This window comes from Curcuma longa, unplaced genomic scaffold (genome assembly GCF_044706935.1).
Source record: "Curcuma longa cultivar G26 ecotype Majalengka, Jawa Barat unplaced genomic scaffold, ITB_CL_G26_1.1 utg509_np1212_2302976_RagTag, whole genome shotgun sequence".
In the NCBI taxonomy this organism is placed as follows: domain Eukaryota; kingdom Viridiplantae; phylum Streptophyta; class Magnoliopsida; order Zingiberales; family Zingiberaceae; genus Curcuma; species Curcuma longa.
The window spans coordinates 1151669-1166608 of record NW_027435603.1 but is presented as its reverse complement, the minus strand read 5'-3'; the positions used below and the strand labels follow the sequence as shown (position 1 = coordinate 1166608).

The window sequence follows — 14940 nt, the reverse complement described above, 5'->3', positions numbered from 1 at the left end:
TAAATATTAAATACAATCTTCATTGCATAAGAATAGATTTTATAACAAGTGTACGAGAATAAAAAATGATAAAGGTCTAATCATAAGGAAAATATCCAAGAATTGCTATCAGGAAGGAATCAACATACTGTTATCCATCTTAAACTTTATCGCATCCTCTGTAAACTTTTTCATTTTTGCATCAAGTTCTGCAGTCGTCTCTTCTCCTTTAGCTATGATACGATCAATGTCCTCATCAGTAATTGTGCTGTCCTTGGAGCTAAAGACCATTTCAGCACCAAATCTAACCATTTGTAGAAGCTCATCTTTGTTAACAGCTGCTTCAAGGAAGCTTATAGATTAGAAACAAAAGAAATGGATACTGGACGGATTGCTTGAACAGCAGGCAGTAAGTTCTTTGAAGGAAACTTACTTTTCTGTTCTGCTAATCTTCCTTGTTGAATAACTAAGGCATCAAGTGCAAGCTTTTTGTATGCCCTTTCTATCACTTTCTCCTCGATAGCATACTGCATTATAGACATGTCGAATAATTCTGAAATCATTAACTTTTGGCTTCCAGGTTGATTAAAGGCTTCAATTGAAGCATCCCGTTCATCTCCTCCAGTATTCCCATCAATCCGGCAATATTGGTACCCACGATATAGCAGATAATCTTCCAATATGTCCAATAGTCTAGTCATCTAAATTACAACACATACAGGTATTAGATTGATAAAACACTAATATTTTATTTTTGACTGCAAGCAATATTAGGCAGCTATGTGAAACAAGTTGGGACAAACACAGCTAAATTATGACGAACATGATATGAAAACAAAAAGGATTAGAAATATCAAGTTTCTACATTGAGTTTCTAATAGGTTAAAAGTGAGAATAGCAGCCTTTGCATGTAGTAGCAATATGAACAAACTGGAAGAATCAAGAACAAACTTATCAGAAAGCAAACAATTGCTAAACAAGAGAAAGTAGCCAACTTGAAATTGCTTGGGTCTAAATTAACGATTTAACAAGGCAATAAAGCTAATATGAACCACAATGCTATGGAATCATCCAAATCAGCAATCCAAGGCAAACAAGGTAGGAAGGAAAAACTAGATGCAAGTGCTGATACAAATAAAAAAAATCAAAATTATATTGTAGTGTGAATAGCAAGTAATTGAAGATGATACAAATCCAATCAATGTAGTATAGCAAAAGGAAGATAACCTAAATTGGTTAACAAAGAAAGAATGTGTTCCTTCTACTTCACTTCCACGACCTTGTCATTAAGAATTTCAAAACTTCATAATATTTTGGTTCAGCACACAAATAACAAGCATGGACAATAACACTAGCAACCTACGTCCTCTTGGCTTCTTTTCTGATGCAGATTGAGCACCCTTTGCAAAATGAGCAAAGATCTCAGTCTGTTGCAGCAAGTACTTCAAACGGCCTTGTCCTCTTTAGCATGTTTGGATGATGTTTCATGTAGTCAAGTTGCTTATGTTGATTTTGTAAAAGATAGAATCAGCAGCAGTAAGTCAAATTAATTTCCATACATATGAATAAAAAAGGAAAAAAACACTATCATGGAAACTTTGAGTGGTTTGAATAGCAAATAATCCAGAAATGATGCAGTCAACTTTGGCAACTAAGCATGTAATATAGACATTCAAATTAAATTGCAAGATTGTGTTATGAAAATAATAGCATCTCATTTAGCAAAAAAAAAAAAAAACAATATCACCAGCAACTTATTTTTCTAAACTCGACTTGGTACCCTACCTACAATCACTTTAACAGACAATGTCAGTTTCCAATTTTTTCATAGAGACATTAAAACATAATTGCAAGATAGAAACTATGGAAACAATGCCATTGTAAATTATATATTACCGGCAACTGATTTTTTTTTTTCAAACCATAACTTGGTACCTGAACTACAATCACCTTGAAAGTCATAACACATTTCAAATTTCTTCAATGGTTTATGGTTTTTACCATGGTTATATTCCAAATAGAGTTTGGTAAACCTTTTAAATTGCTATCAGCATTTCTAAGTTCATTCATTTCATTCATGGTACAATGTCAGGCTTACAATTCAGGAAACACTCATTCACTCTTCATCAATCATGCCATGGAGTTGGTCAAAAGTCAAGCAATGCTATATCAAGATGTAGTAGATAACAATGAATAGCTAGCGTGCATTAACTATCTTAGTTATTTAAGAACAATTACCATGTCAGAATTAATATTAGCATTCTGATCATCAAGCATCTCTTGAATCTTTTTTTTTTCATCCGCTGCATCTCTCTTAATCTGTCTCTTTCACGCTTCCCAATTTCAAATTTTTCCTGAAAAAAAGTCGAGTAAACACTCCGTGTGACCCAAAAAGAAAAAAAAATCCATCATCCTTGAGATAAAACAAGATCACTCATGCCAACATAAACGAGGTGCGGTTACGCTCCAATGAAGCAAGATAAGTCGTGAAAGGACAGGAAAAAAAAAAACGTTATCTACACAAAACAAGTTCTGCATAAATGCAAGAGCCAAAAAACACCTAGATATATACGATTACATGCACCAGTTAAAAACCTAGTAAATTAAACTAATCAATCAGATTCCAAGAGTTAGAATCTAGTCCAAGAGTTCTAATTTTATTTTAAAAATAACTTTAATTCAATATTATTATAGCCCTTTTAGTTAAAGCTATTACATAATAAAGTAAAACAAGTTCAGCAATATTTTGAACAATATGATAAAAACATTATTAGCAAGTTTACTTAAATGTAAAAGTTTTAACTGAAATAAAAATATTTTTATGATATTTATTGGCCATAGGCTCAGGGTAGAACCAAAATATTTTTTATTTAAAAAAATATTTTTGAAATTTGAAAAGGCAAATATTTTTTTAAATCTAATGATTTTATTTAATTTTTTAAAACTACAAATTAAAAAAAAATTGCAATTACCAAACATTTTGTAGGCGGATGATTTACTAAATAAATAAAAACTAGAGATTCACTGGCCAACAAAGATTTGGATGTGGTGGAATATATACACAACTTACAAAAAAAGAAAAGAAAAAGCGGAATTCCTTGTGTTTCCCTCTTCAAGCTTACGGTTTGGTCAGGGAATAATATCAGCAAATTAAATAGTTTTAAATCAGTAATAAGGCAGGCACTCCAGAATATTCTTGCTTAATTAATTTAATATCTTTAAAATGCATGCATACAGCTCAAAAAAATTGTTGATATTCCGTATAATAATCAATTAATTAATCTGTTCAGATGTAAATCTCTTGGCTCCTTTCTTGTGTTCTTTTCAGCTTTTGCAGGACTGATGCCATGAACAACAAGAATGTACAAATCTACGACTGATCAATAGAGAAGTGAATTAGACACACAGAGAAAGATGATAGCGTTCGTTTGAGTATCTCATTGCCAATGCAATGTACACTTCGAGCGGTGTCTTAAAGGCCAAAACAAGAACTCTTACTCACATTAACTGAGTGATCACACTTATCGCCATATTCACTAGCGTATTAATTAATACTGTAATCGATCTTTTTCGTTCTTCGCGGTCAGAGCCAGAGCGCGCCGGCGTCGCGTAGTAGCGGCACGAGTTTGCCGCCCAGGTGGAGGGACATGACCTTGTCGGTGGGCCCGACGAGGTTGCCGCCGATGAAGACGGCCGGCACGGGCGGGGTGCGGCCGGGGGCGAGCATCTTGGCGAGCGCGCGCTCCATGTCCCTGCCCTTGGGGTCCTGGTCCAGCTCGTGGACCGCCGCGTCCACCCCCAGCTCCATGAACAGCCGCTTCACCGTGTGGCACATGCAGCAGGAGCTGACGCTGAAGATCACCACCGCCTTCTGCGACGACAACCGCAGCACTCTGTCCATATATATATATCCCCGCCGAGCAGACGAAGAAGATCGGAGCGTTGCTAGCTGGTGGTTTGAGCTCTGCAACGTGAGGTGTGCTTATATAGCTGCTGGGAAGAGACAGTACCGGCGGATTAATGCAAATGCTATGGATGATGATGATAAGAAGAAGGAAAAGGAAAGGAATGTGCTTTTTTGTCGAATGACCAAAATGCTTTGTGTTCCCCTCATTATTGCTATGAAACAGACTGTAGAACAGTTGTTTTGCTATCATCAAATATAATGGGATTTTAAATGAATATTGAATACAACTAAATCAGAATGTTTTATATAAATTTATTATGTGTAAATTCACTTTTAAATTTATACACAAACAAATTAAACAAACATTTAAGGTAAATGTGGATAATGTAGAGTTTACTTTGGTGTGTCGCCCCAACCCAATCCACTTTCATATATATGCAAAGATTCTGATGGCAGCTGGATTATAAGCTGATGCTTTCTGTCCCTGATAAGTTTTGAATCCAAGCTTTTGCTGAGTGGCTGATGGTAACCTTTTTCGGAGCCAAATAAATAAATATATATATATATACCACGGCTCGAGTGACTTCTAGCTAGTGGGAGAACAAAGCACGCACGATGATGAAAGCGAATGAACAATATAATTCACATAATAATAATTTTAAGAAATGATATGCAGCATGAAACTAACATGACATACACACTCAACTCCATGGCTATGGATTCCACATTTATGCTGCATATCAAAGTATCATATTGATTTCATGCTGCATTTTTTTCATGTTGCATATCATTGCTCAATAATTTTATTGTTGCATCAAAGTTTATTTTGGGAGGGGTCTTTCAATCCATCAAAGTGAGGGCATTTTAATTTGGGATTAATTGATTAATATAATTGGTTATTTTATGTTTTAATAATATTTAACATTTTTATAATTTTATAAATTCCATTTTTTTTTTAAAAAGGTAAGCGTGATTAAGAATCTCAATCTTAAAATTCTTGATTAATTTAAAGTTTACTTCCAGTAAGTTTGTGCTTGACGTGAGGTGAGATTCAATGTTCTCTTCTGACTAAAATAAAAATAAAATAAAATAAAGATGCACCTTTAATCGAAAGAATTGATTTATATGATGATTGACAGACATTTTAATTTATTCCCTTGGGGAAAGAATTCTAGATCATCTCCGTTGATATTTCATTTCACGTACTTATATATAAAAAATAGGTATCTGATTCATTTAAACGTATTTAAATATATATGGGTATGTTTAACAATCAAATAAATTGCATTAAAAATAATTAAACTTAATTTGGCAATTAACAAAACCTAAAACCAGGAGCCGATTACTACTCCCTAGTTTTAAACCCGTGGGCAAACAACAACAGCGCGTGGAGATGATGAGCAAGGCTAGAAAAAGAGAGGGACATTTTTTAATTTTAAAGGACATATTATATTTTAAAATTTACCATTGCATCTAATTCTTAGAATATCTTTTCCGTATTTTTCAATATTTTTAGTCAATATTAAAAAAATCCATTCTAAAAAATTATGTCGATCATTAAACTCGATCTCTTAAATTTATTTTTATTTTAAAATTTCAAAATATGGTACATCATGATCATTTAAAAAATTTTAAAAATGAAGTGCGCCCCCTTCGAGAAAATGCCGACAAGAAAGAAAGCCTAGCAAGCGCCGCGGCATCTCTGCTATATCGGCCTTTGGGAGTTAGGACAGAATAAGTATAACCGCGAATTACACGTGGATTTCGTTAACTCGTGCGATAAGGAATAGCATCGAACCAAACGCACCATGAAAATCTCTTTTCTTCAAATGGTAAACGAGAAACAGAGAAATCCATGTGATTTCGTGCAGGTGAGTGAGATGCTGTGTTTAAGATATATTATAAGAATTATGACGATAATGATAAGAAATTGAAAAGAGTTTGGAAGGAAGGGGCAAAATAGATAACTTACTTTACCAGATTTAAGATTAGGATTTAGAGTTAGGGATGCGTAAAATCTCTATTCAATTAAAATAATGAATTAGAATCAATTTAATTTAAAATTTTAATTTGATTATATCAGAATTAAAAATGTATATAATTATTTTAATTTACTCGAATTTAAAATTCAATTTAACCATCAGTCAACAATCAATTGGCCTGTTGGTATAGATTTGTGAATTGTGATAATTTGAAAAAATTGATAGTCGAGTAACACAGTCAATTGACTTCCACAAATTAAATATAATAAATTTAAATATAAATTGGCATATCCATATAATAACTCACGATGGAACAACTATTTGCAGGCCTGGCTTACGACATAGGTCATGAAGATCTATATCTAAGGCTTTAGGACCATTATTTTTAATATTTTAATATTATTTTTATTCAATTTTGTTCAGCAACCATCTCAACTTTTATTAAAAAAATTAATGATGCCATTTCACTTTTATTCAATTATTGATGTTGATTCACTTTTAATATTAAATTATTTTTATGTCATTTGTTATAGATTTTTATAATAATTATTATTAATTATATCCTATAACATCTTATTAATTTTTTTAAATATCTCTCAAAAAGTTTAATCGTGAATGATCTTGTAATTTTTTTCCTCTAACCGTCAAGATTCTACGTCCTTTTCCTTCCTCATCAACAATTTCGTATCTTTTTTTCCCTCATGCTTTTAAAAGAAAATAAATGATTTGATGAGAATAACACTAATGAGATAAAATTTTCATATGAAGAAATTTTTAAAATTAATTATTTTAATTATATTTTTTATTTAAAAATAAGTTTGAATATATGAAAATAATTTTAATTTTTTATATGATATTAAAAAGTTAAAAATGCTTTATGATGTTTATTTTAAAATAACATGTTATTTGATATTGATGATTTAAATTTATTATTAGAATTAAAATTTTAAAAAATAATAATAAATTCAGAATTAAAAATAAGACTTGAGATATTAAAGTTTATAAAAAAAAATTAAATTATTTTCTTAATACACGGATAGTATATATAAAATACTACTAACCATATTTGTTAGTATAGCTTTAGAAATTTTTCAAAATTAAAATTAATAAAATTTTATTTATTTCAAAAAATATTAAATAATTTAATAATTTTATCAATTGAAAAAAAAGTATTTTTAAAATTTAGATATAAAAATTTAATTAATAATTTTACATCTCAATAAATTAAAAAATTAAATTTCATATTAAAACCTATTTCTAAAATTAATATTTAAAAAAATTAAATCGATTCCCGTCCGAATAAAAAATGATGAGGAATTTTTTATATTATTTTTAAAAAATATTAAAAGTCAAAATAATTTTACTTAGGGCCTCAAACAATTTTGAGCTGACCGATCGACAATTTGAAAATCATTCAAAATAATTAATTTTGAAGTTAATGATTAGGCAACTCAACCATATCCAGGGTCCAATGGAAGGCCAACTCAGTGAGTCAATGATTAGGCATCGCCACTCGATCCAGTTCTAAAGGATGTCAGAGCTGGAACAAAACATCCTGATGAACTTTTAGGGCGAAGCCAAAATTTCTCTTAAAAACATTGGAAACTTAAAGGGGGCCGCCTTGACTTGTTTGTTTACTGGCCGGGCCAGTTCTGTTTCGATGAAGTTAATGCACCATGGGCCAAGCAACTGCTCCCCCTTTCGCTAATCAAATTCCAGTCTGTCATGGAATTTGTTAAGATTTCCCAGACGTGTTTGATTTAAATTATTATACATTTTATTAAAATTTAATTGAATCAATTAATTAAATTTTAAATTAAAAAACTAAAATTTAATTATGCCGTATTTTTTTACTGTGTCATCCTTCACCCGCCATCTTCACTACGTTCTCACAAATAATCACCACCAGTTGCACCTCGTAAACTAGTAAAGTCATTCGCGCATTCCCTCCCTCGCCTTCGCTCCTTCCTTGCCCTAGATGTCCTCCTCCTTTCTTGTCCTAGACAACGGCAGAGCCAAGAATTTTATAGTCAATCCTTTCTTGAACATATCGAAACTACCCTTGAGCTATCTTCCTCTTTCACATATATTTTTTATTTTTTCTACCGTAAATTTAATTACAAATTCCTCTTTAACTCCGTCAGACCCGGACTAAAGCCTGAATAGAGCAATACCTAGCTCCGCCCCTGGTCCTAGACATCTACCTCCACACTTAAATTAAGCCGTGAAGATAATTTTGAGAATATTTTTTTTTGTTAATTTTGAATTCGTCAAAAATCTCATATTTTGACGATAATTTCATTTTGAATTTTATTGACGTTTATTATGTGATAGGTATTAATTGAGAATTACTCATTATTTAAATTAAATAGGATTAAATAATATAATTTTAAATGGATAATTAAAATTATTAATGTTGATTTCTTCAGTAAAAATAGAATTCGTCACTTCAACGGCTCTAGATGATTGGTCTCATAATCATTTATGAGAAAGTAAATTGAGAATCTGCAATTGACTATTATGAAGAAGAGGACATTATCTCGATTTCATTGAAATTCGACTTTTGTTCAATTTAATAAGTTTTTCCCATAATAATTATCTCAACCATATTTTGAAGGCATCAACGAGGGCTCCCGGGGCATAGTTGAGTTGATTACGATAGAGCAGAGTTGTAAAAGAGGATAATGGTTCGAATTTCGATGAAATCAAGATAATACCTTCCTCTGTCGTGGTCAATTGTAATTTTTCGATTTACCTCCTATGATCGTGGGGCCGAAGTCGAAATAATATTCTATTCCGTTGTGATCTATAATTTCTCGATTTACTTATTCACGTATAGTTGTGGGACTGATCATGTAGAGCGACGAAAATGTCGGATTTGACCTTTTGTGCATCAACGATGATTCAATCAAACGCACCGTGTTCCAACTCATGCCTCGCAATCCTACCGAGTTTCAGTAGGCTTTCCAGCCTGTACCAGAGGCCCTGCAGCATGGTAGTGGGCTAGCTAAGAGCCAGTGGAAGGCGTTGTCATGCCCCACCGCCCTCCGATTCCGTCTGCGCTATGAGCTGGGCAGGCCACATAGAGCCAGGCGAGCGACACGCAGGCCACGCACACAAGCCGCAGAGGGTTGGCTTGTCATGTCACGCCCACGTCCATTCCATTCCATTCATTCGAACAAGGAGTCCGAGTTCTGCCCCCGACCATGTCTCTCCGGTAGGCCACACGATTATCAATCACGAGTGGCTGCTGATTTGGTACCTCGAGGGCCTCCTCCTCCTCCAACAAGCCACCATGGGCCATGGCAGGGTGGAATCTTGGCGGTGGCGAAAAGAAATCCTCATGTTGGGTGGTGACCTTGTACCCCTCTCCATTCCCTTGTGTCTGATGATCGCAGGTGCTGTCCCTGTCCGCTGCCTGCTGGTTAAACCCCGCCTGGAGATCCCCTACATTTTCTAACGCTCATGCCCACCTCAAATCACCTACCCTAGCTCTCTCAGATTGAGATGGATTCTGAAGTACTGGTTTAAACAATACCACAAACACATGGCGAGCAGATCTCTGCTCCTCGCCCAACTATCTCTGATTAAGACCCCATTCGCCCATTGGTCATGTGGGTTATTAGCCTCCCCTCCTGCCTCTTGTTCACCAATCCTTTGGGCGTATTCATCCTTTCTTCTTTGCGCCCTCTTGTGGATACTGCACACCAGGTGAGTCTAACAATAGGAGTCCCACGGCATCTCGACAAAGTGTCAAGTTTGTAGTTTGTGGTTTCATTTAGCTTGTACATGATATTGCTTTTAGGAAAAGGTTGTAGTATGTTGAAGCAAATGGCAGGGTGAAATCTAATGGCCACACTGCTGGCTGTTGTGCTGTAAGACGGTTGAAATTGGCTGTTTGGCTTTTGTAGCCTGTATTCTGCTTCAATTTTTGTCAGCTGTCTATGTGGATTTTGAATGCCTTCCAGTTAGGGTTCATCAGTAGTAAATTGCTGCTATTGATCAATCGAGCCAATTTGGAAGCATGACTCAGCGACGGTCGGGCAATTGCTGTCAAGCATATTGTACACTGGTTGGCCAAGCTAAAGCAGCATGGTTATTGAATTTCCTTCCTTTTGGGTTTCATTGGGTCATGCATTGCTGTTAATTTGTTGTTTCCTCTGTCGCTGATTCGTCGTCTAAGAATCAATGTTTTGGATAATTGGAGTGAAGTCTCTATCAGATGTCAGGTTCAGTTGCAGAAATAGTTGGAGCTGCTGCAGGTGGCTTTGCATTGTTGGTTATTGTTGTCGGGCTTTTGTGGTTCTACATATTTTACTGGAGGAGGAACGAGGCGAATAGAAGTTCTGAGACTGGTTCTTCAGACCCATCTAATCTTGGTAACTGAAGTTACTCTATATGATTGAGAGGGCTTTTGTCTTCACTATTTTGCCTGCTTTCCTTATTTTAATCTTTTTATATATTTGGATGTTTTGGTATTTGTGTTTGGGCAGTGGAATGTAGGAGAGATAGGAGATCATTCGTTGATTACAGTCTTGCAAATGAGCATCATGTTGCCAGGAGATTCACACTAGAAGAGTTGGAAGAAGCTACTAAGAACTTTAGTCAAAGCAATCTTGTTGGTACTGGTAGCTTTGGTTTAGTATACAAGGGTCTGCTTCTTGATGGTACCATTGTAGCAATTAAGAGGCATGCACATGTTCCAAGGCTGGCATTTGTTGAAGAGGTAAATTGGCTTCCCTGAACTAAAAAAGTGTAAGAAGTTTTTCTAATGCAATTCTCATGAGTCCTCCTTATTTGCTAACTTAAATGCAAAAAAGACTTGCTTACTATCTATGTGAATGTGTGATGGCCTTTAGGATGTTCAATATGAGTGCATGCATCATCATTGTATAGTTAATGAAAAACCATTTTTTATGTTTATCTAAACACTATCATTGTGCAATCCTTGTTCGAGCAAGTGCAATTGTTGTTGAAATAAACACCATTTTTTGTGCTTGTTAGATACTTATAGATCAAGGTTGGTGGATGACATTATTTGAAGGTGGTTTCAATTGGCATTTTGCAAGATTCCTTTTTTTTTTGTTTTTGAGTATTCCTTATAAGATATTGGTGGATAGATTGGGTTTAGAGGTGCTAAAATGGACCAACTGAGCTAGCCCAATAGGCCCGTTGAGGTCTTGTGTCGGGCTCGACTGACACGAAATGTCACGGGCTATGTTGGGCATGGCCTGCGATGTCACTAACCGTCACCCGTCACCCGTCACCCAACACAAGCTTGGGCTCGGTCAGGCTAGCTCATTTTTTTAAATTTTTTAAAAAATAAAAAATGATTTTTAATTACATTTTAAAATAGAAAATATTAAGGGGTACTGCAAGGTTTGACAAGAATGGGCAATTTGATTTGGCAACAATCTTGAAGTCTATGTTATTGAAAAATTTGACTGCAATAAAAGATTTGCACTTTGTCATAGCATGGTAAGGTCGATGATTGTTCAAATTGATCTCTATGTAATGATTGATTGTGCTGAAGAATTGATATAGAGAAACTAAGCTAAAGAAAATAGATTAAAATGCTTTGGCTACAATAAGTCTCTATCTGATAAAGAACTTTGAGAGATATCTGTCAATCGACAATGACTACTGTGAGCAAGACAATCACAACTCTTTATATGACAAAATAGCTTTATCAGTAATCTCGTTCTCATGCAAAAAAGTTATAGTGAAAAACTCAATTTGTCAAAACAAAGAAGTTGACAAGGCTATGGTTAACCTATACTTGCTTCTATCATCTTGCAGCATGCTTTTCTGTCTTTGGTAGGCATAAATCTCTGACAAAGATGAGATCTTCTACAATGATGACGTGATGTTCCACTCCAAAATCAGAGGAGTTACTTGGTAGACAAAAGGGCATTGGTGATGGAGTCTTATGGTTCAAAGACACCAACACCAAGGGACACTTTTGGTCACAACTGGAGTAGAGGATATCATGTGTTGGAACTAGAAAGCAAAGCAAAATGTGAGATCAAAATGCTGAAGAGACTTATAAAACATTGCAAAACCACTGTGGTAGAAAGTGTGTTTAATGTTGATGACAAGAAAAAATAATCTCAGATAGATTTTGCTCAATTGATCATGAACTAGTGATTCTCACATCAAATGACTTCTTTGAGAAGTACCTTCATGATCTATAAACCAAGTAGAGAACTTGTCTAGTTTGGAGAAGACAAGGCATATCATGTAGTTGGGGTGGAAACTAAATGGGAAATCATGCTAACTTCTGTCGGGATCCAACATGTTCTGGATTGAGGGCATCCTTGGTATCTTTAGGCACACTTGATGTCAAGGATACTTATGTTATTCTTATAGAAGAGGTTTTGAGATTTGCAAAGAAGAAAAAATATTGATGATAACTATGAGATCTCCAGCTAACGTATTTGTTTTGGAGATTTTGATGTGTGTGTACGTTAAGGCACATGGTGCTATTTGATCTTCAACGATGGAGAGGAAAATGATATTTGTAGTGATATAAGGGCTAAAGACCAAGAATCTGATGGTTGTGTCGACTTGGTCCTCCAATCTGATCTAACATGTATAAATATTAAAGAAGGTACATGATTCGATTCAATCTTCATCAATGGAGAGATTGATGATATTTGTAGTGATATAAGGGCTAAAGACCAAGACTCTATTGGTTGTGTCTACTCATGTCATCTGATCCAATCTTACATGCAGGTGGCTGGACTAGGCCTTGGCAGTGGAACAGATACCATGAGTTTGAGGAAGAGGTTATTGTGCTGCTGCCCTTAGGCCACAAGTTCAACACATATGCATGCAACATCCTTAGCTAGAGATGCACAATCGTTTTTAGGCCTAAACACAAACATTATCAAATCGTTGTTTGCATAAGTGCAACCATCATTTAGATATTCACATCCATTTTTGTGTTTGGCATGGATGAGCACATATTAGTTGGTTGATAGCATTATTTCTAGCTGTTATTTCAGAATATATATCATTTAATTAGCTGAGATACAGATGCATAAATGCTTCTTAAGGATTTGTTATTTTCATTTATATGAATTATGCTCACAATTGTCTTCCTTCAAGGAATTTTGGTCGTGAACAACACTTGATTTACCATGATTTTATTATGCTTGTGTGGTGGCAAGGCATACTAAACTGTTTTATTTTTAAACAGGTTAAAAATTTATCAAAAATCAGACACCGCAATCTGGTTACTCTTATCGGTTATTGCCAGGAAGGCGGTTTGCAAATGTTAGTTTATGAGTATTTGCCAAATGGAAGCATCTCTCAGCACTTATATTGTACGGTTACCTGATCTTAACACTGACTCATGGCTCTGATATTATTTTTCTGTTTTGCCTACTCAAACACAGTATACTTTTTTTTGGCAGATAATGAACACCATTCACTAACAAATCTTGAATTTAAACAAAGGCTCACAGTGGCTATTGGAGCTGCCAAAGGTAGGCTCAATTCCTTATATCAACTGAATGAGGAAATAAGTTAATGAGTGATATATCATACACTTTGAGCAGAAATTATCCGCTCCATAATCTGAAAATTAGAGCTGTTTCATAACTTTGGATCGCAGGATTAACCCATCTGCATGGTCTTGCACCTCCTTTGGTACATAAAAACTTCAAAACAAGCAACATCTTGGTTGACGAGAATTTCATTGCGAAGGTAGCTGATGTAGGCATTCTCAAATTACTACAAGGGAGTGAGGAAGTTCAACATCAGGGAAGTAAAAATGCCTTCCAAGATCCTGTGTATGTCAAAATTTCACAATTTGTGTTACTTGTGTTCTACCTGTTATTGGATATCACAATTGACTTATTTGGCTATTGTATTAAGGTAATGTGTTTTCCAGTGCTAGAGAGTTGGGGAGATTTTCTGAAGCCAGTGATGTTTATAGCTTTGGAGTATTCCTTCTAGAGCTCATAAGCGGAATTGACATCGCACAGTGCATCTCTCCAGATTCATACAATATTTTAGCTCATTGGGTAATTCATCGTGCACATATAAAATGTTGTTTCAAGTATTCATCTTCAAGTAAATGTTGTTTCAAGTATTCATCTTCAAACTGATGATCTTTAGTTCTGCTAGACACTTACAAGTTCACTGCATTAGGTGGAAGCTCATGTTAGTTCAAATGATCTCATTGATCGTCGGCTTGGTAACGGTTTTACCTCCCAAGGTATGAAAGAGCTAATCACACTAACTCTTCAGTGCCTGAATCCATCAGCGCAAAGCCGCCCATTGATGAGCTCGATTGTCACGGTGCTCGATGGGATTCTCGAGACTGAGATGACGCTGACAACAATCATGGGCGACGGCACTGCCATTGTTACCCTCGGTAGCCAATTATTTACTTGAGCTCGAAGAACAAACAATCAGTTATTTGATCAAGCAGTAGGGAATCAATCTTTTCAGCTAAATGCAATGCACTAAAGATCTCTGTCCCAAGCAGCACTTCTTGCTATGTGTGTATCCGAACTGTGTTTGTCTCTCTGACAGCCATGGCAACATTGCTGTGTCTCAAAACTCAAAAGTTCACCATTCTTGTAGTATGGATTTACTTATTGTTCAAAAATATTATGATTCATAAAGGGTAGTTTGGTATATGAAGTTTCTGTTAGCATGAATCTCAGAGAAAAGTCGGATCATATCATATCTATTCAATGTAGCCTTATATTTTGAAAAGATTATTTTCGCGATTTGAATTCATGACTTCAAAGTCACATGGTAATACTTTTATCTTTGCGTTAAAACTCTCTTTCAAAAAAAATATTATGATTCATACAATTGCAAAATAATTTAGCCTGTTAAAGGTGCCTGTTATTGTAGAAATTTTCAACATTTGCAATTAGTTTTCTTTTCTTTTTCTTTCTCTTTTTTAGGTTTTTTCCTACGGATTTTTTTTCCCACTGTGAATTTCTTTCTTTTCCAATCCATCTTTCATGAGGATAATTGATTTTTTATTGTTTATTATTGTTATTGATTTTCCCTAGATTATTATTCTGAAACAATAATATCTGTACATGC

The 14940-nt window shown here is 34.8% G+C and overlaps 3 protein-coding genes and 1 pseudogene across 3 annotated transcripts; 2 read left to right on the top strand and 2 right to left on the bottom strand.

Moving 5' to 3' along the window:
* Positions 1 to 108: 108 nt before the first annotated feature.
* Positions 109 to 680, bottom strand: LOC141820752 (putative chromatin-remodeling complex ATPase chain). The gene is made up of 2 exons (XM_074708117.1): positions 413 to 680; positions 109 to 317 (listed from the first exon to the last, which is right to left on the bottom strand). Exons 1-2 carry the CDS (start codon positions 678 to 680, stop codon positions 109 to 111), a joined length of 477 nt encoding a protein of 158 aa, XP_074564218.1.
* Positions 681 to 3377: 2697 nt separating this feature from the next.
* Positions 3378 to 3923, bottom strand: LOC141820642 (putative glutaredoxin-C14). The gene has a single exon (XM_074707998.1). The coding sequence runs from the start codon at positions 3878 to 3880 to the stop codon at positions 3563 to 3565; it is 318 nt and encodes a 105-aa protein (XP_074564099.1). The 5' UTR covers positions 3881 to 3923; the 3' UTR covers positions 3378 to 3562.
* A 1771-nt stretch (positions 3924 to 5694) lies between these two features.
* LOC141820751 (uncharacterized) lies at positions 5695 to 9650 on the top strand (annotated as a pseudogene).
* Positions 9086 to 14522, top strand: LOC141820589 (putative serine/threonine-protein kinase At1g01540). Its single transcript, XM_074707924.1, has 7 exons — positions 9086 to 10247; positions 10362 to 10594; positions 13070 to 13196; positions 13287 to 13358; positions 13487 to 13664; positions 13766 to 13898; positions 14026 to 14522. The coding sequence occupies exons 1-7, from the start codon at positions 10091 to 10093 to the stop codon at positions 14269 to 14271; spliced, it is 1146 nt and encodes a 381-aa protein (XP_074564025.1). The 5' UTR covers positions 9086 to 10090; the 3' UTR covers positions 14272 to 14522.
* Positions 14523 to 14940: the final 418 nt, after the last annotated feature.

Coding starts and splice junctions, on each gene's coding strand:
- LOC141820589 (XM_074707924.1), top strand. CDS start 10,091: ATGTCAGGTTCAGTTGCAGAAATAGTTGGAGCTGCTGCAGGTGGCTTT. Junction 10,248..10,361: donor TTCAGACCCATCTAATCTTG/GTAACTGAAGTT, acceptor GTGTTTGGGCAG/TGGAATGTAGGAGAGATAGG. Junction 13,197..13,286: donor CATCTCTCAGCACTTATATT/GTACGGTTACCT, acceptor TTTTTTTGGCAG/ATAATGAACACCATTCACTA.
- LOC141820642 (XM_074707998.1), bottom strand. CDS start 3,880: ATGGACAGAGTGCTGCGGTTGTCGTCGCAGAAGGCGGTGGTGATCTTC.
- LOC141820752 (XM_074708117.1), bottom strand. CDS start 680: ATGACTAGACTATTGGACATATTGGAAGATTATCTGCTATATCGTGGG. Junction 318..412: donor AAGATTAGCAGAACAGAAAA/GTAAGTTTCCTT, acceptor TCCTTGAAGCAG/CTGTTAACAAAGATGAGCTT.